The sequence below is a fragment of the Zonotrichia albicollis genome, chromosome 6 (genome assembly GCF_047830755.1).
Source record: "Zonotrichia albicollis isolate bZonAlb1 chromosome 6, bZonAlb1.hap1, whole genome shotgun sequence".
Classification (NCBI taxonomy): domain Eukaryota; kingdom Metazoa; phylum Chordata; class Aves; order Passeriformes; family Passerellidae; genus Zonotrichia; species Zonotrichia albicollis.
Genome location: NC_133824.1, coordinates 37,641,880 through 37,668,887, shown reverse-complemented (window position 1 = coordinate 37,668,887; position 27,008 = coordinate 37,641,880). Strand labels below are relative to the sequence as shown.

The 27,008-nt window shown below is 44.4% G+C and overlaps 1 protein-coding gene across 3 annotated transcripts; it reads left to right on the top strand.

The window, feature by feature from the left end:
* Positions 1-3,507: 3,507 nt before the first annotated feature.
* On the top strand, positions 3,508-24,276 carry C6H11orf24 (chromosome 6 C11orf24 homolog). 3 transcript variants are annotated; one of them, XM_005491621.4, is made up of 6 exons: positions 3,509-3,708; positions 4,497-4,619; positions 8,002-8,098; positions 19,959-20,197; positions 21,200-21,316; positions 22,472-24,276. In XM_005491621.4, exons 4-6 carry the CDS (start codon positions 20,041-20,043, stop codon positions 23,617-23,619), a joined length of 1,422 nt encoding a protein of 473 aa, XP_005491678.2. In that variant the 5' UTR covers positions 3,509-3,708; positions 4,497-4,619; positions 8,002-8,098; positions 19,959-20,040; the 3' UTR covers positions 23,620-24,276. The 3 variants fall into 3 exon arrangements, with proteins under 3 accessions (XP_026652001.2, XP_005491678.2, XP_074399342.1); XM_074543241.1 differs by lacking the exon at positions 3,509-3,708 and adding an exon at positions 3,829-3,983; XM_026796200.2 differs by lacking the exon at positions 8,002-8,098 and having other exon boundaries at positions 3,508-3,708.
* The last annotated feature ends 2,732 nt before the right edge of the window (positions 24,277-27,008 follow it).

Below are 27,008 nucleotides of genomic sequence, written 5' to 3'. Positions count from 1 at the left end.
CAGTGAAATTTAGATAAGTTTATCCACATTATCACTTCTAAGGGCACTTGTTTCACATTTCCATATGTTTTCTCACATCCACCAAAACCAATTTAGAATGATAGTCAAGATTTGTATGCAGTATCTTGCTTGAGGAAGCTAGAATGCTCTGAAAAGGCTTAAAAATTAGAAGAGTTGGCCAGACTCATGATTTTGTGGGACTGAATGGGAAAGATGTAGGATCAGAAAGAAACCCAGTTCCCTTCAAGGTTGTTATACCAAAGCAAGCCATTGTACACTGGGCTGCTGGAGAAGAAGGACTCTCTTTCTCAGCTAAAATGTCTCTTCTGTCAGCCTAGGGAAACCAGTGCTCCTGCAGCCTGTGCTGCCTCAGTTGCACAGAGCAATAGTGCCTATTCCAGCACTGTATTTTGCAGAGAATGTAATTCCCAAGGAATGTATTTCCTTATCACACCACTGTCTTTAAAAATAAAAGCTCCAAAGAATCATCATGGATTTTTTTTTTCACAATGTGATTTTCATTAGTAATTTATTCAGTCTGGCAGATGCCAGCATGCAAACTATGCAAAGAGCAAATCTCTTCCTCCAAGTGTAAATATTTATAGATCATATTAAATGGTATTTAGTACTATGCAAACATATTGTCAACAGTTCTAGCCAGATTCTTCCCTAATCGCAGCCTGGGAGTTGGCACAGGCATGTCCTCCATCAGAAGATGGTTATCAGGAAAAATAATAGCAGGCTAAATGGGTTTTTGGCTTAATTAAGGCTGGAGTTTATACCAGAGGTGAATCTGGCCCACACCAAGTCAAAACTGTTCTAGCAGCTTGTATGTACCACACACGGAGCTGGAAAGATGATGCTTCCCTGGGGGGACAGCTTTCCCAAGCAGGCTGGGAGCCTCTCTTGGCACTGGGCAAAATGGGCCATTACAACACAGGGCAGGGAGTTTCAACCTTTTATATGTTTTAATGTAGTTCCACATTTTCTTAGGCATAACAGGAGATGTATGACTATTCCTCAATTTGCATTAACTGGCTATGTTTATTTGAATAGTCCAGAAGAGCAAATAATTCCTATTCAAATCACCATCTGTTCTTAAAACAGAAAAGTGTTATTTCTTAAACACAGATCTGCCTTTTGGTCTCCAGCTCAGCCAGTGCAAAGTCCCTGAATGGGTTAATGTCTGGGACATGGCTGGACTATACTGAAGCCATTTGTGTTTAAACTAATATCCTAAAATCTCCTTTCCTGTCCAAACCCCTTTGATAGCATTTTGTTATATCCCATAATCTCTACTCTCCTGACAATCTGGAATGAATGCAAACCAACTGAAAGCTCATTTATATTCTATGAAAACCTGCTCTTGCAAGCATGTCTTAGCACCCTGGCTTTCCACATGAGGCATGTAAAGTTGCAAGGATCTCTAAACACTTCAAGATTGTTCTCCGGGTGTCTCAAAGGAAACAGCCCAGCTGACTTTGTCCATGCGTTGCAGGGAGACAGGCAAGTGAGGGCAGGTTCATGACATCCCATTCTCTCTGGCTGCACAATCACAGCTTTTTGTCAGTGCCTGTACTTTCCCATTGCGCATCTGGACTTCTCTATGGGCATTTTTTTTTTCTCCTGAGACTGTTTAGTCCCAGAAATGTGCTTGTTTTCCACTACACCAACCCTAAGGGCCACATTTACAACAGCAAAGCTGTTGCTTTGCTCAACAGCTTCACAATATTTCCTCCACCACTGTGCTTGGTCCTGCCAGATAATCTGTTCTACAGCAGACAGTCCCCCTCCCCCCTTCAACTGTCTCTTCTAATTCTCTTCCATTGCAGAGCTTCCTTCTCCCTTCCTCCTCCTCTGGAAAGGAGGGGAGGGAATATTTCAGTAAATGCTGGTATCCTACATGAATGATGGAATGATCTATCTATACAATGTATACAGACAGACAAGCTTTAAATGGACTATTTAATGCCAGCTTTGCATTTTGTCTATTTTTAATTAAGTGATGGACCAGAGTTTCAGCTCCTCCGCCTCCTCCTCCTCACTGCTCATTTTGAAAAGCAAATTTTTGTGTTCTAAAATTATATTGGGATGTGTGAATGATTCTGGCATCACTTTCATCTATGGCCAGATTAGCAGTACCAGACAAATCCATACATGACTTGAAGGAACAAGGATTCCTTCCTCACCTGTTTAATGGTACAGTTACTATGTGAAGCATCTCAGAGTCTGGACTGTGTCAGTGTGTGCACAAGGCTGGTTTCTGTGTGGTTCTTTTGATGGCTCTTTTTTCAGTTGGAAGAGATCTTAAAAGGATCATCCAGTTCCCACCCTCATGCCATGGACAGGGACACTTTCCACTAGACCAAGCTGCTCAGGGCTCCATCCAGCCTGGCCTTGAACACTGACGGGGATGGGGCATCCACAGCTTCTCTGGGAGAACTGATGCAGTGCCTCACCACCCCCACAGCAAAGAATTTCTTCCAGTGTCTAATGCCTCGCTGGGCAATCTGGAAATAACCCAAAGGAGCTGAATTCAGCTTGCCCAGGAATGGGCACCTATGATATCCTGAAGTCCTGCCCCTGATGCCATCTCGTGGAGCCAGCTCCACACTTCAGAGTGCGGATCGGATATTTATTTCACAAAAGTGTCTGTATATACATGAGCAATACGTGGCCTATAAAAGATTCAAAGCTCTCTTGCTGGTATGTTGTTGTTGCTCTGTTGTTGTTGCTCTGTTGGGTTTGCCCCAAGCAGCTGGGGGCTGCTGATCTGCAAACTTTTGCCATAAAAACTAACAACAAAACTAAAACCAACACTAAAACCAACAAAACGATCGTCTTTGATTTACTGTTTATTTCAGCAGCAATCTCTGTTTAAGCAATGCTGAGGGTAGTGGACTGGCGTGTCCAGTAAAACAAAGCCTTGCACCGTGTAGGGGTTACATGAGAACAGACACGTCTGGATTGTGGTGGAATGTGTGTTTCTCATAGTCCGGGATAGCAAGACGCTTTTAGCCAGTACACTTTTTTTTTTTTTTTTTTTTCCTGCTGGGTGGTGAAAATGAACCATAGAATGGTTTGGGTTGGAAGGGGCTTTAAAGCTCATCCCGTTCCAGCCCCGCTGCCACGGGCAGGGACACCTCCCACTAGACCAGACTGCTCAGAGCCGGGTCCAGCCCGGCATCGGGAGCGCGCAAAACGGGTCGGCATCAATGGGACCTCTGCCAGGGCCCCTCCCGCTGCTGCGCCACCACCGGCGGCCGGCGACGCCGGAGTGCAGGGTGCGGAAAACAGCCTGGTGTGCGCACAGCTCCTCGCCGCTGTGCGCTGACAGAGCGGCACAGACGCCCATCCAGCGTTAAGCCGCGGGCGGCTCACACGCAGCACCGCCGGTCCCGTCACTTCCGCGGGCAGCGCCCGCCCCCTGCCCCGGGCCTTTCCCGGGCCCTTCCCGGGGCCTTTCCGGGGCCACAGTCGGGGGGCGGGGCCCGCACGGGAGGGGCGTGGCCCCCGGGAGCCGGGCCAATGGGGCGCCGGCGGGGCGGGGCCCGGCCGTGGCATGTGGCGGGGCCGCGGGGCTCCGGCGCTCCTTCCGTTTTCTTCCCGGGGCTCTTCCCTGCCTTCCCTGCCCGCGGGGCCGCGCCAGCGCCGGCCCAGCGCCTCTCCCGCCCCGCGGCCGCCTCCTCCAACGGACCCCGACGTGTCGTGAGTTACGGGCGGGCGGTGACCGCGCCCGGGCCTGGGGGAGCGCGGGCGGGAGGGACGCGGTGCCGGCGAGCGGCCGTGCCGGGGGTCCGCGGGGGGCGCGGAGCCCGGGCGGGTGCGGCGGGCGAGAAGCCGCGGGCCGCGAGGGGGAGCGGCGGCTCGGCAGCCGTTCCGTGAACTGCCGCACAAGTTGCGAGTGCATCTGCAGCGCGAGTTGCGAATGAATTTTGCCGTGAGTTGCAGCCCTGCCCCCGCAGCAGCGAGCGCTGCGGTCGGTGAGCGCTCCTAGCTGGTTTTGTTCGTGGGGAGGCGAGAGCGGGGAGAACTGGGTCTCATTGCGGGGAAGAGGTGATTGACTCAGCAAGTAACTCACCCCCGAGTATGACATTTTTAGGCCCTATGGGCCACCTCAGAGATCCGGTGTCTCCGGATCCACCCTGAGGCACGGCATCGCTGATATGTAAATATATCGCGTGTCCGAACAAATAATGTTGAGCTTGTGCAAGTGAGATTAGGCTGGTAAGTGGCATCCTATGGTATTGCACTGAAATATTTTTCAGTTTATCCCAGCTGAAGTGAAGGTTTTCAGCAGATTTAACTGTACCCTGCGCAATGTTAGCAAGGTGTCAGCTGGAGTCCAGGAGATGGCAGGGAGAATAAACACCGTTCTTTGACCAAGCTCTCAAATATGGCATTCCATGGGAATATCCTCTTGCAGTGACTCTTCTGCTGGTGGATACAACAAATCCTTTAACTTTCCCCTCTGTCTCCCAAACTTTGTTTTCTAGGATTGGCAAAGAAAACTCCTGTCACAGGATCGTGTCAAGTAATGTGCCTTGGTGTCCTACATGTTAATTGACTGAATCCCTGCCAGACTTGGTCATGCAACACCACTGCTCTTTTCTGATAAAGTGAGTTATCTGACTGCTTGCTGGAACGACAAACCCAAGAAATCCTCCCCACCTTAAGACAGATTGCCATGTAGTTTTGGTGAGCAATGTAAACTTGCTGATAGCGAGCATTTGGTGCCCTTTAGTCCTCAGAGGGTTTATGACTGAACAGTAGCTTTGAAAACTAGGCTACAGGGTGCAGGTTGATGCAATGTTTCCGTCTTAAAAGTGCGTGCATTTTTGTATTAATCTAATCTATCTACCATAATCAACCACTACTCTGTATGTTAATGCAGTCCATTAAGTGGCAATGGATAGTTTAGGAGAAAACCAATTATTATTAGCTTTCATGTCTGTAGTAGATTTGTGCATGTGTTGGGCGTGTTTGCTGCTTGATTCTGGCTTTTATGTATATATAATGCATGCATACACACATGTATTGTTTTAGTACTTTTTTGGAAGAAATTCCAGTCTACGTGTCTCTTAACATGTTGGTGAGGACATCTTTATTTTTTGTTTTTAATTGCAAATTCCCTACTGGATTTATAAACCCATCTGCCAGGAAACAGACTTTGCATCTGGTTTGCTATTATTGAAATTCTTATTGGCACATCCACACAACCTGAAGCCCCTGCCTTCTAAGGGAAGTCTCCTGGCACAGCTTTTTGAAGGGAGTAATTTGCAAGCAAAATTTCAGGCTTTGGTGATGAAAAACTTCAATGCTGAAGACCTGGTGATGTATTTAAAATGCCTGGATGCATACCTTAGATTACAGGAGACATACTAGCAGACTTTCCACTTGTATGTTGCTGGCTAAATTTTCAAGTGAGAATGTTGCAGGGACATTAAGGAATAGAGGTGTTTGTGCATGGGAAGGCTGGAGGAAAAAGCAGTCAATTCACCAGGACTTGCAGGTAGTTCCTCAGCTGCTGTGCATTGCGGAGCAATAAAAACCCTCACCAGCTGGCCATTTGTCCTTGTTTCAGTTGGGATGGGATGCTTTTCTGAAGGAGCTGTCTGTACCTCCTTTGGGTACACAGCTGGTGCAAAGTTCATTTGTGAGGTACACGAGATACCCTTCCCACCCCTGTCCCAGACAGTAATTGTAGGGTGAAGCTCCATGGGTTGTGCTGAACCAGCAGCCAGACCAGTTGATCTTTGACTTTTTTTTCCTCCTGCCCTTAGAGGGACTGGGAGGGCAGTATCCCTGCTGTGTGTGCTGTTGCTGGATGCCATCTGACACTGTGTGCTCTGGCTCAGCAAGGTTGTTTCCCTTCCCATCTTCCAGCCTGTTCTGCAGGTGTAATCCTTTGTCATACGCCAGATGTCAATGACACCAGCCTGTCTGGCTGTGGGAAGGGCTCCCAGAGGGCTGTTGACTTGGCTAGTAGGGGAGCCAAGCAGTCCTGTGAAATAAACTGCTCTTGAGCCCTCTCTTGCTTGATGGTAGCAAGCATTTGATGTGTTCATTCCTCCAGTCATTTCTTGTTTCCTTCCTACAGCTTAGACTGGGGGGGAGTTAGTGAAGGAGTTGTGAATTGGCAGCTGGAGTCTAAGGATGCTTCTGGCACTGCAGGGACAGTCACAATGCTGAAAATTAGTGCAGGCAGCACCTGGTTGTGCATTTTGGGTTCACAGCTCTTCCAGCTTTTGACTGCTGGCCATCCAAGAGAGTCCCCTTGTGGGTGAGGTGCTCAGGGTGCTTGTGGGGCAGCAGTTCATTCAGGAAAGGACAGCTTATCTCTGCCATGGTATGGAGACTCCCTCCTTGAAGGAATGTCTGCACAGACATTTCTGCATGGTCCTGTTGTCCTGCATGGTCCAACTTATCCAATGAAAGTAAGCAGCAGGAACTGCAGAAGTGGGCTCTAATGCTCACTGGAACCACGTGATTGTCTTGCTGGTATGTAAAGCTGCTTGCTGTTTTGCTGTCTGGCTTGTGCATTGCTTTGTTTCTGTGGGTGAAAACCTTGCATTTAGCTGAGGGCTCTGCTTTGCTGTTCTTGTGATTTCACTGGAATGACGTTTCCTCAAAGCAGTTTTGAATGTCCATCAGCATAGGTGCCAAAATGTCCGAGAGTCTTCCATTTCCTTTGCTGGCTTTATTTTTCTTTGCTGTTCTGGGCACAGCCTCCTCAAGGCATAGATCTTGGGTTTTAGTGCTGAGAGGTAGGTGTGCTGCTGCACTGGCACCAAGGTAGTGCTGTGTGGTGCTATCAGACTGGGTGGGACTGAAACCCTGTCTCCAGTGGTGGCATTGCATTGGTGGGAAGGCTGCTCTTTAAACACCCTTTGTAGAATGTGAGATCTGGAATGACGGTGTGTGGGTCTGGATTCTTCATCACATCCTTTCCTCTTGTTGCATGTAACTTATCAGCCATTTAGAAAGCATGCTGGGTACTTGTTTGGTTGGTTGCTTTCTTGCAGGACAATGTGCTGTGAAGAAAGGAACAGAAGGTAGAGAGCCAGGGATATGGGTACTTGTTTATTTGCAGCCAGCTGGACTGTCCCCCAGGATGGCAGGAACCACAGTCCATTTGTACATCTTGCACCTGCTTGAGGAACCAGCTGGTGCCCCATTTGAGCAGGCAGTTTGGCCTGTGCTGGCCTGTGGGTTGCAGGGGTGTGCCTGGATTGTCTGTGTGCATCACCACAGCTCCTGGCACCTTTGCCTGGGGAGACTCAGCTGGGCTATGTCCCCTAAAGGACAACTAAACTGTGCTCTGCAGAGGTGGCCATGAGATGTCCAAGCCCCCACAGCTACCTCTGTTATTCCCTAGGTACACAGAGAGGGAAGGAGAGGTGGTCTGTGTACAAGAGCCTTTTTATTAACTTAGTGAGACATTGAGTGAGTCCCCTTGACTGCTTCTGCTAACAATGACTGTCCAGGAGGGCACTGGGACTGCCTTCCGTGGCTCCACCTGACTCTGACTTGGTGCCAAGCCCAGAGAACTACTTATGCAATAGTCCAGCAAAACATGTCAGTATGTATTCCTCATGTGTCCTAGTTTCAGACTTAAAAAAAAAAAGAGGTGAAGAAGAGTGGCTGATAAAATTTGTGTTGAATTTTACATGTATGTTTGTGTTGGATTTGTATTTGTTTGGCTTGAGGAGACTTTGCAGCACTTTAACTAAATCTGTTTTTAAATCCACTTAAGTTAAACTCCTGCTACAACTAGTGTGTGGAGAGCAGCATGAAATCTCATTAATTTTAATAGGATTAAGCATGTTCTTTTGCTGAATCTTCTGCTCTTTTTTTTTTTTTTTTGGCTTTTCTATATAGAAAGCAGGATAAACTTTTCCACTCTTCCACGTCTTTGTGAAAATGCTTTGACAGGCTCACAGAAATGACTCTCTGGTTGCATACAATAACATTTTACACATTTTTTTCCTCTGCTTTCAGCTGTAGTCCTACTGTATCCAGGCTTTTATTGGCTTTTGCTTTCCCTAAAGGCGCAATAATTCCTGACAGCAAGAAAACAGTTACAAGTGTTTGCATGGTAAGTTTCTGCACTCAAAATCATTATTTTTGCTTTTGGTCTCTCTGGATAGGTTTGAAACTGCTGTAAAACAAGCCAATTAGTAGAGAGAAACTCTGTAGAAGTCAGCAGGAACTGAGTGTGTGTAGGTGGGTGAGGGCAAAATTAATTTCTGTTCACCAACCAGCAATAAACTGAAGTACAGCAAATAAAGGTAGAAGTGGTTTGCATGCAAACTGGTTGAAGTGTAGTATTTGGGGTCTAAGATTAAACAACTATTAACTGGAGAGGAAGCTGCTTCTTGCATTTGTGTTACCTCTTTACTTCCACATTTCTCAGTGTACGTCATGCCCTGAATATCAATATTGATACAGGAATTTGGTTTGTTTGTAATTTATATTACAGGAACACTCCTCTTCCCTCTCTCTATCTGAAAAGACAAATCCCACAGCAGGTATTTCTGGATGTCCCTGAGATTCTCCTAATGACACACTTACTACATGTGTGCTTTCCTAGGAAAAGCTGACTGTCTTGTGGCTGTGCACTAAGCTGGATTTCAAGAGACTTGATTTACATTTTCACTTCCAGCTCTGATCAGTTCCTCCTATAGCTATACACAAATGACTCAGTCTTTTCACACCCCTTTTCCCACCCTGTGAGATAAGGGAGGGTTGATCTACCTTTCCTCTGCTCTGCTCTTTTGAACTGATGCCCTGTTGTGCTGTGGACTAATCCATATTGCAAAGGTTGGGCTGGTGTTTTTGTGTCAGCAAAACTCCTCTATGACATCAGTCCTTTTGATGAAACTTTACATCATCAGTGTGTTGTCTTGCTGGCAGTAGCATCTAGATTGAAGTTCCTGTATCTAATTAAAAAAGGAGAACGTCGTGGAGAAAAAAAAAACATTCTGGGTTTTTTTTTCCCATAAGATAAACAGAGATTGGCTTATTAAGGGGGTTAAAGATGGGGAATTCTGACAGGTGAGAAATGCCTAGTGATACCTTGAAATTCTCTATGGGCAAGCAAAGGGCATTTATTCCCATCATAAAAGGGTTAGGCTTGGAAGGAACCTTAAATGTCATCTAGTTCCAACCCCCCCTGTCATGGGCAGAGATGATCAAGTTGCTCAGGGCTCCTTCCAACCTGGCCTTGAACACTTTCAGGGAAGGGATTTCTACAGCTTCTCTGGGCAACCTGTGCCAGTGCCTTACCACCCTCACCGTGAAGAGCTTATGCCTAGCATCTAATCTAAATCTCTCCTTGTCCTGTCACAGTCTTCTCCTGTAAAATGTCCATCTCCCTCTTTCTTATACACCCCCTTGAAGTACTAAAGACCACAGTGAGGTCTCCCCAGAATCTTTTCTTCTCCAGCCTCAACAACCCCAACTCTCTCAGCCTGTCTGTAGGAGAGGTGCTGGCCCCATCCCTCCAGGTGAGGTCTCACCAGAGCACAGCAGAGAGGCAGAATTCCTTCCCTTGACCTACTGGCCACATTCCTCTTGATGCAGCCCAGGCTTTCTAGGCTGTAAGCATGCATTGCTGAGACATAAATGATATCTTCATCAATGATGATGATCTTTTAAGGGATTGCCAGCAGTTTATATTTGCAGTGTGGTAGTGGCAGGAGCCATGTGTTGTGGCTGTAATGGCCATCTCTGAGGTGGCTGGAAATGCATCACTGACAGTGCCTGGGATACCCCTGACTCCAGTGGGCACATTCTGGGTGGTGAAGCCAGCAAAGGAATGCAGTGTCATGGGCCTGCTGGTGGCTGCACAACTCAGTTCTGGGCAGGTCCCAGGTTCCACGGGTTCTGCTGGACTTATTCTCACATATAAAGTTAAACATAGGCTTTGTGTGTTTGAAGAATTATTGCCTAAGACAGATAGGCTAATGTGGAAACAGCTGATAACGTTCTGCAGGGAGACTTGCATGAGTTTGAGAAGCACGTGGCCTGGTCTGGGCTCTAATGCACATGGCTTTTGTTACCAGCTGACTTGGTAAGCAAAAGCAGACACTTGTGTTTGTTTGCTGTTCAGCAAATAGCTTTTGACTGAATCCCATGTATTCATAGATTACTGTTTGTTGCTTTTCTGTCCATTGTGAAGGCAGCAAGGATTTCTAGGCTTTGAAAATCTTGTAGTGTATAGAAGCTGGATGTATATTGATGCAATGAAATCCAAAATATGTGATTTAACAACCATAACAGAAGTGGGTTTCCAGTGCTGATAATCAATCCTCTTAAGGAATATCAGAATGAAAGAGTTTAAAAATAAAATATAAACAGAAAATGCTGGTGAGTTGGAGGATTTTGGTTCTTTTTTTTTTTTCCTGTAGATTTTGGCAATATTAGTAAGCTGTTCTTTCTGGGTGGTATGTTCTGCACTTGGTCTTTGACCCCTCTGAAAGTGGAAACAGATGTAATGCAAACTGTGGAGTAGGCAACCTGTCCCCTGGGAGCTGACTGAAAACAAACCCCTCTACTGAATGAGCTCTTAAGTTATTGCATGTCTTGGGACAAATTTGTTTGCTGTAAATCAGTAAGATAATACCTGCAGAGGTCCCGTCTGGAGTTAACATACATGCTCCAGAATTGTGATGAACAGCTGACTCAGGCATTCACATTTACAGTTACTTCTTAGCAAGATGCAGTGAATGCCATCCAGTGAACACTGGGCTGTAACACAGGATTTCATACAGAGATTCATCTGCATAAATGATGTCTGGGTGGAGAGAATTTGTAAATAAAATACATGGACAAATTTATTTCAGTATTTTTATCTAATCTCCAGGAATGTTACTGCTGGTGGGAAGTGCTCTAAAAAGCAAAGACTGAAATGGTGGGCATGCAGTTTAAATGGTTAGAGATTGTTTGATTTTGTAGCTATTAATATACATCTGCATAGGTAGAGAGTTTTTTATGTTGGCCTATAGGTGCTAGAGGGTTTGCTAAGAAAGATCCTATTCAGATGGTTGTGAGAAAAAAAGTCATATAAACCCAAAACTAACCCCAAAATCCTCAACCCATGATCCTCACTGCAGTGCAGTTTTTTTGCTCCGCTGTCAGCTTGGGCAGATTTACCTCATGATATAAGTCCAGGCAATTGAAGTGAAAGTGCCCTTCTCCATTACATCCCGAGAAGATGCTGGTTCTAAACTGCCCAAAACAGAGAAGGAACCTGAAGAGAAGACTTCTGGTCCTCTGACCCATTGCTGTCTGGAGTTTTCACTGTTCTCTTCTGGAAACTTTCAGATTTCTGGATGATTTTAAGCAGCAAACATATTCTCAGCAGTTGACGGTTGCGGTGCCAAATGTGCATTTTGTCACTGAGATTCCTGACATTCTGTAGGGTTGACTCTGCTGCTATAGGGCAGTTCTTGGTTTACTGCAAACTGGAGCTTTTGAGGAAAGCAGCATTGGTGCCACTTCACCTTGTGTTCTGAGGCAGTTTAGTGGTGGGATTTAACCCCTCTGCTTCACTACAATTGAACAGGAGCAAGAGCAGCTGAGAGGCAGGGGCAGGTTTATGGGTTTGAGGTCCCTACAACCAGCTGATGGGACTCTTCAGCCTTCAAGTTGGATTTGTTAGTCTGGTCTCTAGTTCTGAGGGTCCTAAGCTTTGTTTAACAAAGGATGAAGCTGAAGAAGTGTTGCACCTCAGTGCTGGCTGCCTGGGTTCTCACTTTTCTGCATTTATGGCCATTTCTCATTCCAGTCTTGCAGAGTCTCTAGCAGCAAACAATTTGAAACAAAAGGTGCTGTTTGATAGGTAGAAGTGCATCTTAATTCAAGTGCGAATTCTTTAATTCTTGGCACGTCTTTTGTTTTGTATCTAATTTCATTCAGTCACAGTCTGTTCCACCTGTTGATTCCTGACCTACGGTGGTGTTCTGCTGATCTGATGATATTGGACAGGTTTGTACTGGAGTACAGTGGAGCTGAAATCTTCAGAACACCAGTCAGAAGCAAGCAGTGAGAGTTACTCCTTGTAGTGTGGTTTTCACATCCTTGTCCTTTCCCTTATTTTTGTTGTCAGAGCTTGGATAAGCTCTCCTGGGGAAACTCTTGCCTAGATAATTAATGTATGGTGAGCTCATCTTTGAACCAGGGTCTATCTTGTTGGTTGTTTGGCTTTTCTGGTTTGCTGTTCCCCTCATTACAGGATTGGGGCATCTTTGGCATAAAATCAGTAGCCAGAAATTTCTAATAGGTTCAGTCTTCCTGCTGCTTCTAGGTCACAGATTCTGGAGGAGTAAGAATAATCTCTTAATTTTGTTACAAGTTCAGGTGTTAAAATTTGAGAGAGAGGTTTCAGCTTTGGGCTTTTTTCTGTGTTTGGTGCTGTATTCCCGAGCAAAAGTTGAAGACTGATATTAGCACAGAGGCATCTGAAATGGCTTCTGAAAATATCTATATTTGTGACGCCATCTGTCCAGTCAAATACAGAACACTGATCACATTTGTGTCTGGTACAAGTTAAATTGGTGTTTGTGGTAGTTGTCATCTCTCTTGGTGAGCTGCTCTGCTGACTTTCTGTAGAGGCCCATGACATTCAGGTGTACCCCCTGGAACAGCTTTGTAGTTCTTGTTAGCCACATCCGCGACAGACAGACAGACCTTTCCTATGGAGCTCAGAAAGGTTTGGAGGAACCTGCTGCTCCCTGTGCAGTTCCTCTTCCATGAGTGAGGGGCTCTGGGGTACTGGAAGAGCTTTGAGAAGCTCAAACCAAGCTTCTTTTACTTTGATTGATTAATCAGATTTTGAGTATCAGGACTCAAAACTATAATAAAGAGTTACTCTGAAATGGAAAAGAGGGAACCTAGAACAGGGAGGAGAGCAGAGCTGCTGCCCTGCTGGTTTGTAGGAGATGAGACAGAGCTGGGCTGAGGCACTGCTGCAGATGCTGCCTTGGCAGCTCATGAGGGTCAGGAGAGGGAAGGATGTTTTTCCTCTAGGTTCTGATAACAGATAGGTTTAAATTCAGATTGGTGCAGGACCTGACGACTTGCTGGCTAAGAAGAACCTGCCACAGGGAAGACCAGCAAGGATGAGGAGAGCTGCTGCTGCATTTGATTCTTTGTTTGGAAAAAAATAGATTTGGCTAAGCTTTCCCTCCCACCCTGCCCTGTGATTTCCACACCTGTCAAGCTGTCAAAATCACAAAGCAGGGATGCATGTGCCAACAAACTTTATTTGGTATTGCTGTAAGTGTATTCCTGGCTTGGAGACTTTAGGAAGAATCTCTTCTTTGTCCTAACATATGTATGGTGAAAACCTCCCCAGTGTCATATTGCATTGAGATAAGATGGAGTGTCTTATTGCTGCATCTCACCTGGGAGAGCTTCCATATGAAAATACCTTTGTTTTTAACCTGAGTTGTTTGCTCAAATAAGGGAAACCTCCTATAATCTTGGAGCCTTCAGGGTGTTTTGCTTGTGAGGATAATGGGAGCTGGAGCCATATATGTTTGAATTTTTTTTTAAATTTGTGTTTATTTTCCATATTTCAGGATATGCACAAAGATCTTACTTCCTTGAAGAAAGGAGAACTAGCCAAAAATGTTTTTCCCTTTCTTCCAGTTGTTTTAGGGATGAGCAGACATTCCCCTTTCAGTCACAGCACTGGGGTCACGTTTTGGCTGTTTCTAGGCTCTCTGAACTTAGGATTCCTGAGTTTCTGAGCTCCCACAGTTTTGCCTGATGCTATTGTAATGTAAGGTGACATTTTTGACATTTTAGTGTGTAACACTACTGAAAACCATGCACAGCCTTAAAATTCCTGAGCAAAGATGCAGAACCTTGTGATCTGGATGGAGGTATGTCCTGTGTTTCCATGGGCCTAAAATTAGTATTTCAGCTACATGAACCTATAGAGAAGCATAATGATTTCTCAGAAATATCAGAGTGGAAGATAACATTTCAGTGAAACTTTAATTGATCTGGATTGCCAGGTATTTGCTGACTGTGGTAAAATTGTGCAGGGCAGGAGGTGAGTGGGTGACCAGACTTCAACACACTGGCACTTGCTCCAGCAGTAACACTTGGTTATTTGTACCTTCAGGCTGAAGTTGCTGCTTGCTAAGTCTCTGTTAGCTCCACACTTGTCAGTTTTGGATTCAGCAGCACCTCAGGCTCCGTTTATTTCTGTGCATGTGGAATGTGCTGGTTCCACCCCTCAGCATGAAGCACCTGCACTGCAGAGCACCTGCTCCTGCAGGCACTTAGAGGAACCAACGTCGGGAGCTGCACCTTTACCCTTCTTGATGAACTTTGCTGTGTGTTAGTTCAAGGGCTGCAGAGTTCGTGTGGGAGCCCACTGGGATGGTTCCTTTGAGGGTCTTGTTGAAAGCTGGTTAATTTGAAACACATGGTGTGAAATGCCCTGCATATGATCTCCAGTTCCCATGAGACAGCAACAGTCTGAGAACTTCTATCTGCTTCGGGTGCAGACCACACTGGGGAAGGTTGCAGTTGAGCCATAGTACACATTTTTATTGCTTAAAGGTATTTTTGTTGACAGATTTATTGTTCAGCCACAGCTTTATGCAGTTAGCTTTTGGCAGCTTGCTTTTCTGTATATTAAAACTAGATTGTTTCAGATATTTCAAAACAAGGCACATTTTCATAAATCAAATAGCTGTCTGATCATTTTTCACAGGAAAAATGTTTTGCTGAGTAGTACTTCTCAGCATCAGAACTGCAGCACATGGCACTAATATGAGTGAGAAAGCATGATGGATGGGTGGTGCTGGTTTGGAAGTTTTAAAGTTTACGTTTATTTCTTCAGAGGCAAAGCATGATGGCCATGAACAGTGGCAATGTGGATTGTCCTCAGCTGTATAAGCTGTCTGCCTGGTGCCCTGAGGGAGGAACCGAGTGGGCAGCCAAGGAACAGAGAGATGGAGATGGGTAAAGCTGGTGGGAGCCGCTTTGCAGCTTGTCAATAACTTTGTTGGGCAGCCGAAGGAATGTGATGGCTCTAAAGCTGCTGTTCAGAGAATCATAACTTCACCTGGTTATACTCAGCTGACACTGGGTCAGCCTCATTTGCCTTGGTGTTGTCCCTTCTGTCTCCAAACCTATCTACATGTGCATCTTCAGTCTTGGAGAGAAGCGTGGGAAGTAAAATGCATGTGAGGATGTAGTGCAGATTCCCTGTCTCCTGTACTCTTGCCTTGATTTACAAAATGAGATGTGCTTGTCTTGCCTTAGCAAAATCTGGTTTAATTCTGTTTTTCTAAAGAGAGAAGTGTTGCACTTGTTCAGACAGCTGACATGTCAAGTGTTTAGCAGCAAATGCAAATGGGAACAGGCCTTATGCCTTCTCAGTTTGATGGGAGAGTAGCATTGTTGTCTGCAAAAGGTATTCCACCCCTGTTTTCCCTGCTTTGTTGTTATACTGAAGATAGATTATTTCTTTGCTACTCCAACCTTATTTCATACCTAGTAAGGATGAATTTTGAGGCAGTGTCTACTGGCTGTTCAGTGACAGCTTAAAGGAGCATGTGTTGCCCTAAATGATTTGCTTTGCACACTTTGTACCTGTGATCTCTAACACGCACATTCCCTCTTTTTGTGGTTATTTGGTCTAGTTCTGTATCTCTCTTCACCCTGGTGCAGTCACTGCATGCACCTTGCAGCTGCTTAACCAGGAGCAGCTGAGGCTGCTGGGGGGGCCATGGCGGCAAGGGATTTATATTCCAAGGGCTTCTCTCTGCTCTTGCAACATCATCCCAATCATTGTTCTTTGCAATAATGATTTTTTTTTATTTGTATAAATTCCTTGGCTTAAGCACTGTGAGATCAGCAAGAAGCAAGGAGCTCTTCTGAAACCCAGCAGGCAGTGCCCTCTGGGTATGTGTGTGCATTGCAAAGTCATCAGTCATTCAGTTGTTGACTCAAAGTTATTCTGGTTTGCCAGCATGCTTATTCCCTGCTGAGTTACAGCCACAGATAACAAAAGTGAACTTTGTGTTTTTCAGAGTGTAGTCTTTTCCCAGATTTTATTTGTTGCTGTCTTTTGTGGTTTGGTTTTGCTTTGGTTTGGCTTTGAATTTCCTTGGGAGTGTTTTATAGGCAGAGAAGGTAGTGCTTGAGAAGGGGATTTTGCCCCAATTTCTCAAAATTACTTCTGAGGGGATCAGCAGCATTCATCTCTTGCACTGCTGTCCAGATGGCTCGACAGGTTTGGACAAGAAGGTTTAGTGAGTGTTGTTTTGGGATGTGGGCGCAGGGGCTGGGTGCTCAGAGGGGTCTCTGGGTACAGGTGGAGCCATGAGGGACAGCGAGTCAGAAATACAGCTTATTGCTTGTGATAATAGAGGGCAGTTGTTAAATTGGGAAACGTGATCTGCAAGTAATTGTAACTCCTGTTCTGGATGAATGGAATTGGCTAAGGTGGAAGAGGCAAAACAACCCCACGCCTCTAGCTGATATTTATCTGATATTTAAGCATCCCAAGCCTCATCTGTAGTGCATTAAGGTATGGCTGCAACTGGTTATCCTCTCACTGGTCTTGGAAAGGAGCTGTTTGCTTGTCTGATACACTCACAGTCTGTGCATTGTGTTTGTCTGCTTCACACACTTGCTCTGCAGTCTGCAAAGGGATTTTTGCAATTGGCTGAAGGATGTTAAAAAGTGTTTTAAGCTTGTAATCTTGTATTGAGTGCCTTAGGGGAGGTATTGCCTGTTGGTCCCTGAGGAGACCATGTTTAGTGGGAGGCAAAGGGGGGACAAATCTTTTGTGCATGAGTTTGGCATGTCCCCCTAAAACAATGCTGACCTAATCCAGAAAGGCTGCCAGGTGCTTTGGAAGAGGTGAGAGTCATTTTCTGGAATTTTGTTTTGCTCTGCAGTTGTTGCATTTAAGTGGAACCAAAGTCAGCTGTGCTGGGAAGGACTTGTAGTGAATTGGTGTGGTTGGGGATACAAAGCATCTCTTTGCAAAGGGGGTGCATGTTAATGCAACAGCTTCCAGCTACTGCTGTTATCATTTGATCTTGCAAATATATGTAGTTTTTGGGTTGGTTGAGATTAATAATTAATAATATTAATGACAAATTTTATTTGTCCTAAACCTGAGATTTTAACAACAATAATAGTATTTATTTATGGCTATAATCCTGTTATATCTGCAGTTTCAAAATGCAATGCAAGATGTTTGTTCTTAGAAGGTGGTTATTATAATTTCAAAATTATTAGTTAAGGTATGAATAAGCCTCCTATAATAAATGTTAAGTGTTTGTATTCATTGCTGTTAATCCTTACTAGTTTATTTGAAACAGTCTATGCATACATTATTTAATGGGTAACTCATTCTCAGGGTTACTTCTTAGGTTGTAAAATAATGCTTCTTATAAAGCCTGGGCCTTAAAAAGGGACATAAGTTGCACTCTTTAAAATGTGAAATAAGTTAATGATGGGTTTTTTCTTTTTTGTTTGTGGGTTAAGTACTGCTTTCTGAATCTCTGCCTATGACCTGTGCACTTTTCAAAAGTGCGCTTACTTTGGCACCGTGTGGTAGGAGTACAGGTTGCCAGACAGTGCTGTGAGGCGAAGTACCTCTAGTGTCTTTGAGGGAACCCAATTCACTTGCTTTAAGTTGAAGGATTTGGGGTTTAAAGGAAGTCTTTGCTGTCTGCTCTAGGAAAATCTCTTGTGGGCAGAATACTTAATGTTTTCCCTTGCTTTCCCCCTTGCTCCCTGTCTTATCAACTGCAGCTTTCAATGGTTAATCTACAACATATGCAAAGAATGACAGTCAGAGTGTGATAAAGGCTGAGGCAAACTTGTAGAAATACCCTGCAATTTGGGGCAGTGGGAGAGGTATTGGGAATTGGCTTGGCTGAACAACCCAAATTAGTATTGCCAATTCCCTGACGAGAATGTGGGGCTGCTTTCCTGAGCAGCCAGTGCTGGTGTAGTGTGTTGCAAAGGCTGTGCTGGAATTGCACAGGTCATCTCCTCTCCTGTCCTGATCCTTGCAGCTTTGCTAAGATGCACTTGGAAGAAGTGATAAGGAAAGAGCAAAGTCAGTCTGTGCTGTGCTGGCACAGTGTGTACTGGGAGAGGGGCACCGGCCATAGCTGGTACATTGGACTAGGTGGGGCTGCTGAGCTGCCTTTCCCTGCCAAGACTTCTGGTCTCAGGTCAGATTCAGAAATATTTCCAGCTGCCAGGTGAGATGACTCAGCTTGAACATCTGGCTGCACTGAGAAACCTGCTCACACAAAATGAGTCTGATGCTGTGCTCGCTTGCCTCAGGGAGAAAGCTGCAGAGGGGTGCAAGGGCCCTACAGTCACTGGGGCTTGCCATCTCTCTGGGAGAGCAGAAGGTCTAAAAATGCCTCATCTGTTTTCAACAGGTAAAGTAACTCTTTTTACTAGAATAAATAGGCAGGAAGGAGACTTTTGAGTTCCTCAGGGGACTTGAAGTTTGACTAGGAAAACAGAATTTGAGGCACTGCATTTTAGTGTCAAGTTTTGTCCCCATCTTTGGCTCTTTGACAATCTAGTGTGGACCTGTATATTGTGTGTCCTCTGAGAAGCTTGGGGTAACTGTTTATATTTCATTCCTATTCGGATAGGGTGGTTTTGAAGCTCAAGCTCTGTTACCCTGTTTGGGGCTTTAGGATATAATAGAAGGAAAAATTGGAAGCAAAAGTTTAATGGTAGAGAGCATCAAAATATTGCAGTCTGAGTCACAGCTAACAAACATTATTTAGGGCTTTTTTTGGAGGAGAAATAGCTCTTAGATTGTTAAATTCACAAGCATGGTTGAAGCTGGAGTTCTCATGGTTGAAACTGAGACTTCTAGCCTGGATGGCTAAATGAGGGTCTTACGCACATTCCTGAGGGCTGTTGGATGTTCTTGCCTGTGGTATTTATACATTCACACATGCTGCTCATTCTGGGTTGGGAGCTGCCTTTGCAGTCATCACATCCAGCTCGGGGATGTCACACAAGGCTGAATCTCAACACTCTCTGAGGGCTGTCACATTTCTCTTCATAACTTCAGGATGGTGACTAAAGCTTGCTTAAGTGATGAGGAAGAGGATTGTCCTTAAAAATTACTTAGAGACGAGGCTTACAATGGGTCTAGTTCAGACTGAAATGTTTGGAATTTCATACAAAGCTCCAAAAACCTCAGAACCAAGAGGATAAATCCAGATAGAAGCTACTAAGCTACTAATCTGCTCTGATGTCAGTGGGAGCTGTTTCAGTGTCCTCAGTGACAAAAGCCTCTCCATTGGGTCAGTCACATATGTGCATTAATAATGAAGGAAATGCATTATGTGTTGTTTTATGTGTGGAAATGAAGGCTTACTGTGGGTGTGAATATTCTTCAGTAACAGCTGTGTCTGTGTAATGTCTTAGATGACCAGAAGTACTGGTTTTAGCTTGTTTTCAATAAAAATTTCTTTGAGCTTTTTGTAATGAGCAGGAAAACCAAAGCAGAAATCAACCTTGGTTACTTGGTTTTGACTGACTTGGTGTAAAGGCAGGACCAGGACTGTAGTTCCCCTATTATCAGTGTGCTCAAACTGGTGAAAACCCTTCTCCTGAGCCTGGGCACAACATTAAGGGGTCCCAGAATGAGTCCAAAGACATCATATCTGTGCTGCCACATGCTTTTGGGCTTTGAGGTTGACTGTACCCATGGCTTTTGACTTAAGCTGTCCTCCATTGGGCGTGAAGGAAGGAGAGAAAAGCACCTTTTCCAAAGAAAGAGCCTCTCTGGGAAGTGGGAAAGGTCTTTACTCCTCCTGCCTCTGAGCCCTTGCATGTTTGTGATGTGTAATGATACTTGCCTGCCTTTTGTATGTTTTTATTTTCCATTCCTGCTCATAGCGATATAAATTGTTGTTTTCTTTTTTTAATAGGTATATTGCAGTGGATCTGAAGTTGACATAAGAGAGAATTTCTTCTGGGAAGAGAAGTTTCCCTGTGAGGCCGACCCTGAAGATGTGGACTGCCATTGTGTTCTTCCTGCTGATTTCCATCTGTTTTTGTGAACACCAATTTTCTGTCCTGAAGGGGAGAGGAGTCCATGTAGTGCAAATAATCAGGCTTACCAGTGAAGAGCAATGCAGGCAGGCCTGTCAAAGCTCAGGTGCTTCAGGTGAGGTTCCTGTCCCTTGGATGGAATTCCAGCTGCATTTTCTGCTCCTTGAAGGTCTCTGCTGCTCCTTAGACTTTCTTTTTTAATTCCAGTTGTTTACAGGCATTTACAGTTACAGCTGCTATGTGTGGTGTTGAATAACTTCTGACAGATTTGGTTAAATTGAATCCAGGACAAGTGCTTCCCAGGGCCCTTCAGGCTTCCATAGGAAACAGCATGTGCTGTTGGTGTGCACCGATGGCGTGCAAAGTGTTAGGTCACTTGAATTGCAGGAATTATTCCCAGCTGCCAGATGCTTGCAAGGGAGCAGTGCTGTTGCAGACAGCTGCACTAGAATGAGTAATCTTTGCTCCCTGGTATTTGTGTGTGTTCTCTGCCTCAGAAGAAACTACTTTGTCCTGCAACCAAGCACAGGGTTAAATCTATTGAGGTAAAAGCCTTCTCGCTACATCTGAGATTTCCTTACAAAGATTTAAAATTCCAAAAGAGTCTTCTAGTTGTCTTTATGAAGGCCCCAGTCCTGTCTAGCCAGAGGAGAAAGCTTGAAGCTCCTACAACAAGCTGGTGCTGCTGTGGTGAAGATGAGACCTTGGCTCAGGTGGATGAATATCTGACATTCAGGTGGTTAGGAACCTGATAAAGATGCTGGTTTTAATGGCCATTAATGGTCATTTTCCTCATGAAGACATCTAGATGAATTTACATGGTTCCTAACTGTAGTGCACTTTGTATGAATTGCTGTTGTCAGGAGATGCTGGTACCAGAAGACACACAGGTGGGTAGGCTACATTGGCAATATTGGTTTCATTGGCTTTCTTTGGTTATTTTCACTAAGGCTGAGTCAGGATCCTTTCAGGTCAGACCTTCTAGATATTGTGTGGTTTGGAGGGGTTTTTTGGTTGTGTTTTTTTTATGTCCTTTTTTTCAATTCTTTAACTGGAGCCCCAAAGCAACGTCTTTGGTATCCTGTGTTCAGCAATCCATTTTGTCTGCTGTTTTCAGGGGGCTATCACTGTAATTGGTCTGTGCCCTACCAGAATCACTGCCTCCTCCTGCAGTGTCACCAGCTGAGTGTGTGCCAGAATGCTGGAGAACAGGACATCAGAGACCTGCTTGCAGGTAAAGCCATGTTTCAGCCTCTGGGAAATCCAGGGTCCTGATTCTTTTGCTTTAAATGCCTACATTTAACCCTTGATAGGCTTTCAGCTGAGGAGGATGGGTTGTGAAATGCCTGCAGGGTGGTTCTGTAGGTACTGTTCACTGGAATAACTGTTTCACTTTGTCCTAGGGATTCTGGCACTTGCATGAGTGCATGATGTGTCTTTGAATAACTTTTGTAACACTTACTGAGTAACAGTTTGTCTCCATGTTGAAGACATCATTCATTCAAGCCATTTGCACGCCACACGCTGTCCTAGTGAAAATAAAGGCATAACAGATGTATTTATATATTTTTTTCAGAGAAAGGAAAATGTCCTGGCATTGTTTTTCTCTCAGATTGCCAGGATTTTGTTCCAGAGTCAACAGACTGCTTCTTTATTCAGAGCAGCAATTGCTCATGGTGACTTTCCAGTGCCAGGGTATTCAGTTTTAATAAAGTGACACAATAACAAAATGGAGCTTATTTATAAATGGGAAATCAATCTTATAAAGTTTGTTTCAAGAGTTCACTGTACCCAAATTATAAAAAAAAGTTTGTTCATGGTTCTTTTGGGTTGGCAAAGGTTTCTCTGCAATGTAACAACTGGACTTGTGATAAGCAGATGGGATTTGTCACTATAAATCTAGCTCACTTAGTTGTGAAGGAAATGATCCTGGTGTATGAAGGTGTAAGTAGAAATTTCTGTTCAGATTTGACAAGTGAAAATTATGAATCTAGGCACAAAGGCTTTGTCAATGACATGTAACTTTGAAAGCATGAATCCTCATCTCAGGAACTGACATTTGTAGGACTGCTCCTGTTGATACTGTGCTTCTGCATTGTACCTCTCCACTTCATTATTCCCCTTCTGTGAAATTAACTCCCTGGATAAGCAAATACGAGAGATCTGTGGAAGAAAAAAACAAACCAAAAAACCTCAAAGGGATTATGTGCAATAAAGGCTGGGGACTCTCGAGTTTTCATGTTGTTGCTGAATTCAGGACTGATTTATTCCATTTGTACTGTGTGTACTGCAGAATGTGTGTTCTGGTTTGCATGTTGGGGGTTGAGGTTAGATTTGAGCTTGAGAGTTTTTTATTCTTACAAAAGTAATTTGTTGTGTCTTTTGGAAGAAATTGTCAACAGCAAATGGGAACCAGCCCTGTTTCACCGCCAGAGCCATCCACAGAAGACAGAGAGGATGCTGAATGCACGGATTGATCAACACAGTGTGCAAAACACGTTTTCTTCAATTGCTCAGACTCACAGTATTCATTTGAGGCATTTGCTTGGGGTTCAGAAGAGAGATGTCACAACAAGTACAAGCAAACCAATTGCAAGTGATGCTGCCACCACTACTGCCCCTGCCATAACGACAAGTGTTACAAATGCAACTTCCTCTACCACTTACAAAGCGACTGCCAAAGCCTCAAACCCCCCTGGAGGTTCTGATGCTTCTACTACAACCATGTCATCCTCTGCCTTTTCTCTCCCTCATGATAACATCTCTGCTCCCACTACCAGCAATGTCACCCAGATGGTGATGACCAGCCAAAAATTAGGAAGTAGTAGCTCTGTCCCAGTACTGTCCCCCACTTCTGCTCCCCTCACTGTTCCTTTTGAAGCAGGCACCCAAGCACAGCAGCCTGGGCCAGGTAGCACCAGCAGCAGTGCTCCTCATGCTGACAGCCTCAGCACTGCTGGAGCTGATCTGAAGACACTGACCCCAGCACTGCCCACCCGCACCCCACAGGATGCAGGAACGTCTTCCAGCGCTTCCATGAATGCCACGGCACCCATGCCAACAGAGAGCTCTCCCTCTGTGAATTCAGTGCATGCTGGGACATCACTAAGTCTAAAGCCAGAGGTAAAAACAGCAACAGCATCCTTGAATGAATCAGCTTCTCCTCTGGGCTCTACAAGAGGTGCTGTGGTTTTAACTACAATCTCTACAGTAGCAACTACAACTGAACATGGGGTAAAGTCAACATCCGATGTCTTTTCAACAACCATGGCTCCAACAGATGCAGCCAAAACAACAGCTTCAGGCCTCACAGAAACTCAGGACACAGACAACGAATATCTTCTCATTGCTGCTGAGCCCCTGACTCAGTACTTAGTGGATAAAAGTTCACTACTTGCAGTGCTTTTAGTTGGTACGTTCTTTTTCTTAACTGTTATAGTTCTTTTCCTGATGCAGGCCTATGAGAGCTACAAGAAAAAAGATTACACACAGGTGGATTACCTGATCAATGGAATGTATGCGGACTCAGAGATGTGAAGAGGTGGGGATAAATAGTAGTCAAGAGATGGAAAGGAGATTGAAAGTCTGCATGACTTGTTTTTCCTTTCTATCTGCCTATAACACAAACTGAAAGTGCTTCCAAATTTACTTCTAGTGCAATTGAGGAGAAATGCCATGTACTGTATTAAGAAAAAATAATAATTTTTTATTCAACTGTGCAACAGGTTGCTGCAAAACCATAAAAAAAGGAATAATTTTTAACATTTTCATAATGCACGGTAGCTTTGGCCATTATAATTCATTGCAAAATAAATCTAACAAGGTGTAAGTTACCATCATCTGAAAATGCTGTAGTGCTTTTCAGCTGTTTACAGTGCAGGTTGTGTTTCATTTGTCTCACGTGTGCTCCTCTGAAAACAGAGCAATGGATGCTGTCACCTTTTGTGAAGTGCTCCCAAGTAGCCAGATGAGAAGTGTGGAGTACTGTTGCAACAGGGGACTTTTAATCCAGTGTGTGTCATATTTCAGTGTGCTTCTTGCTTATGAAGAGATCTGTTTACAAGGTATTGTAAACTCTGTTTACTGCTAACCCAAGGTATCTTTTCACCACAGAGTGGATTACTGTGCCTCTGCACTTAAATGATCTTATTTTTATATTCAGTTAATAAACAGGGCCCTGGAAGGGCAGATCTTCTTGTGTTTCTCATTTCATTGCTGTCCCTGCCAGTTCAGAAGCAAGCAAATGGGCTTTTGGGGCTGGAGTGAATTAGCTCCACTTCAGTATTCCAAGTGTGGGGGCTTTGAAGACCTTGTTGAAAGCATGGACATGACATAGAAGATACTGATCATCTTCCAGAGTACTGCTTCTATAATTTAAAGCCATTATGCTATCAGTCTCCCAGGTGTGCAGACCCACTTACTGCTCATTATCTTCCATACCTAGGGCTCTGTTTTGGATTTTCTTTTGCATTTAGGACAGAGTTGTTATTATTTTGGAAATTTAATTGCACATGCAGTTGCAACATGGCTCCCAAGATCTGCAGCTGAGAGAATGAGTAGAAAACACCTGATTTTTAGGCAAGTATTCTTCAGTGATTAGTGCATCTTATTTGGATGACACGTAAATACCAAAGTGCTGAATTGAGGTGTTGGGGTTTTTGTAACCATATTGATGGCTTGTCTCTCACTTTGAATTAGTTGACTCTTCTTTAATCCAGCTTGCATGTAATCTTGAGTGAGAGATGGTAATAAGCACACCTCAGAATCTGAGCTGCTGAGTTCCAGTTTGATTATTTATTCAAGTTTTTGGGCTGTTTAGAATTTGAAGGGAGCCTTTACCCTGGAAGAGGCTGCTTCATAGCCGACTTCATTGTCAGTTGAGAGTGCTGTCAAAACAGCTGCAGGGAGCACAAGCAGCAGCACAGCCAAGGCGTTGTTTGAACAAAATAGACTGGAGAGATTTTCCTGAACCTTACCCAACATAAATTTTGAGGGTAAAACTTCAGCAAGTAGAGCCTGTTGAGGAAAGAGACAGCTTTGGAAGTGAGATCACTTGGTTTCCAGCGTCAGGGTGCATTTAGCAGTACTTTTGCAGGGACCTCTTCTGCATGCCAGTAGGCAATAGGTTAGAGCATCTCTCAGGGTAAAGGGGGAGCGTGGTTTGGGGAGTCTGCCTCCTTGGGAAGTTTGAAGTATAAGAAGGATAAGCCACAAAATTTACTCCATGTTTCCCTGGAGTGGGCCAGAATTTTTTCAGGGTCTCAGTTTTATTGTACTTTAAGATTACTATTAATAGGTTTGCCCTGAGCAGAAGGGAACTGAATTCCAATTTCTCTGCCTTCCAGGAGCCACCCGTGTAGAGCATCTGTGCAAACAAGGTGCTGGGAACATCCCCCAGCACAGTGGGGAGTTGCACCCTGTTGAGGTGCTTGGGATTGTGTTGAGCTGTTAGCCTGTCTGGCAGATGCTGTTCTACATCCACCAAGTCCAGAGATTTATCTTTACATAGTAATTTCAGGTTTCACCTTAATTGCAAGTGAGTCACTAACCACAGACCTAAGGATGTGGTCTTGAGCTCTGCTCCAGATACTGAGATAAGAGCTGTCTGCTGGCTCCCTGCCATCTCCCAAGCAGGAGGATGAGCCTTACCTCAGACTCAGTTCACTTCTTTTGCTTCTTGTTTAGGCAGCTTGGATAAATGCATTTTGGTAGGCCAAATCCAGGCAGTAGTGCTCTTCCTTCTCTATGTAGTGAATTCCTGCCTTTAGGAAGTGCCTTCCTACATAAAGGGTTGTTGTTGCAGCTTTTCTGCAGTATTTTTGAGTTTTTTTCTAAGTTGCCTGAGCTATTTCCACAAACACAAACTATGATCATCAGACTGGTGATTGCTTATTCTGAAAATGGGGAAATTTTTGATGAACTTTGTATTCACTGTGGCCTTTTACCTTTTGGTCTCTGTGGATGTGTTCACAGAGCTGAAGTTGGACACCAGATTCTGTGGAATGGAAATTTGTGAAGTTGCATTGGTATTTATTTTCCTCTTTGAAGAGATATTAGACTCTTGCACTGATTTCTTTGAGAGACTAGGAATGGAAGGGAGAGGAAAGTCACATTAGTTAAAAGAAACTCTTGAGTTTTTTCTAAAACTTGAAGATTGGTGTATTAAAAACAAATAAAACCCTCCAGGGATAATTTACATGGGAATGATATAATTACAATAGTTGGAATTGAGTTACAGCTCTATTTACAAGAGTCTTGGGGAGTTTCTCATGGACGCAGTGAGAATATTACAAGTACATCATGGCTAAATGAAATCACCACTATAAAAGTCTTTGTGGCCTTTTAGCAGGTCCTTACAGGAAGGTGAGTACTCATCAGAATCTTGATGCAGTTCCCACAGCTGTGGTATGTTTACATCCAGGTCTCCTCATCAGATACTGGCACAGCCTGTCTTTTCTGTTCTTGAGTTACTGTACTTCCAGGTCTGGATTACTTTCTCAACAGAAACTGAGCCTTTTAGTGTGAGCACCAGAATGAGTCTTACCTCAGTGCATTTCTGCATACAAGGGGAGATCTTTGTTTGCCATGGAGTCATAGAATTATTTGGGTTAGAAGGAACCTTTAGAGGTTATCTAGTTTTAACCCCAGTGCCATGCCAGGGGCATCTTCAACTAGACCAGGTTGCTTAGAGCCTTGTTTAACCTTTCTATGAAGGTCTCCAGGGATGGGGCAACCACCACTTCTCTGAGCAACCTGTTCAAGTGTTTTACCACCCTCATAATGAAAAATTTCTTTTTTATATCTAGTCTGGATTTACTATTTTTAGTTTAAAACCATTACTGCTTGTCTTATCTCCGTGGTGCTCAAGTTGCAGTGCCAGCTGAGGTAGGTTTTTCTTTGCAGCCCAATGGTCTCATAATAGCTCA

Coding starts and splice junctions, on each gene's coding strand:
- C6H11orf24 (XM_026796200.2), top strand. CDS start 20,041: ATGTGGACTGCCATTGTGTTCTTCCTGCTGATTTCCATCTGTTTTTGT. Junction 20,198..21,199: donor TCAAAGCTCAGGTGCTTCAG/GTGAGGTTCCTG, acceptor TGCTGTTTTCAG/GGGGCTATCACTGTAATTGG. Junction 21,317..22,471: donor CATCAGAGACCTGCTTGCAG/GTAAAGCCATGT, acceptor GTCTTTTGGAAG/AAATTGTCAACAGCAAATGG.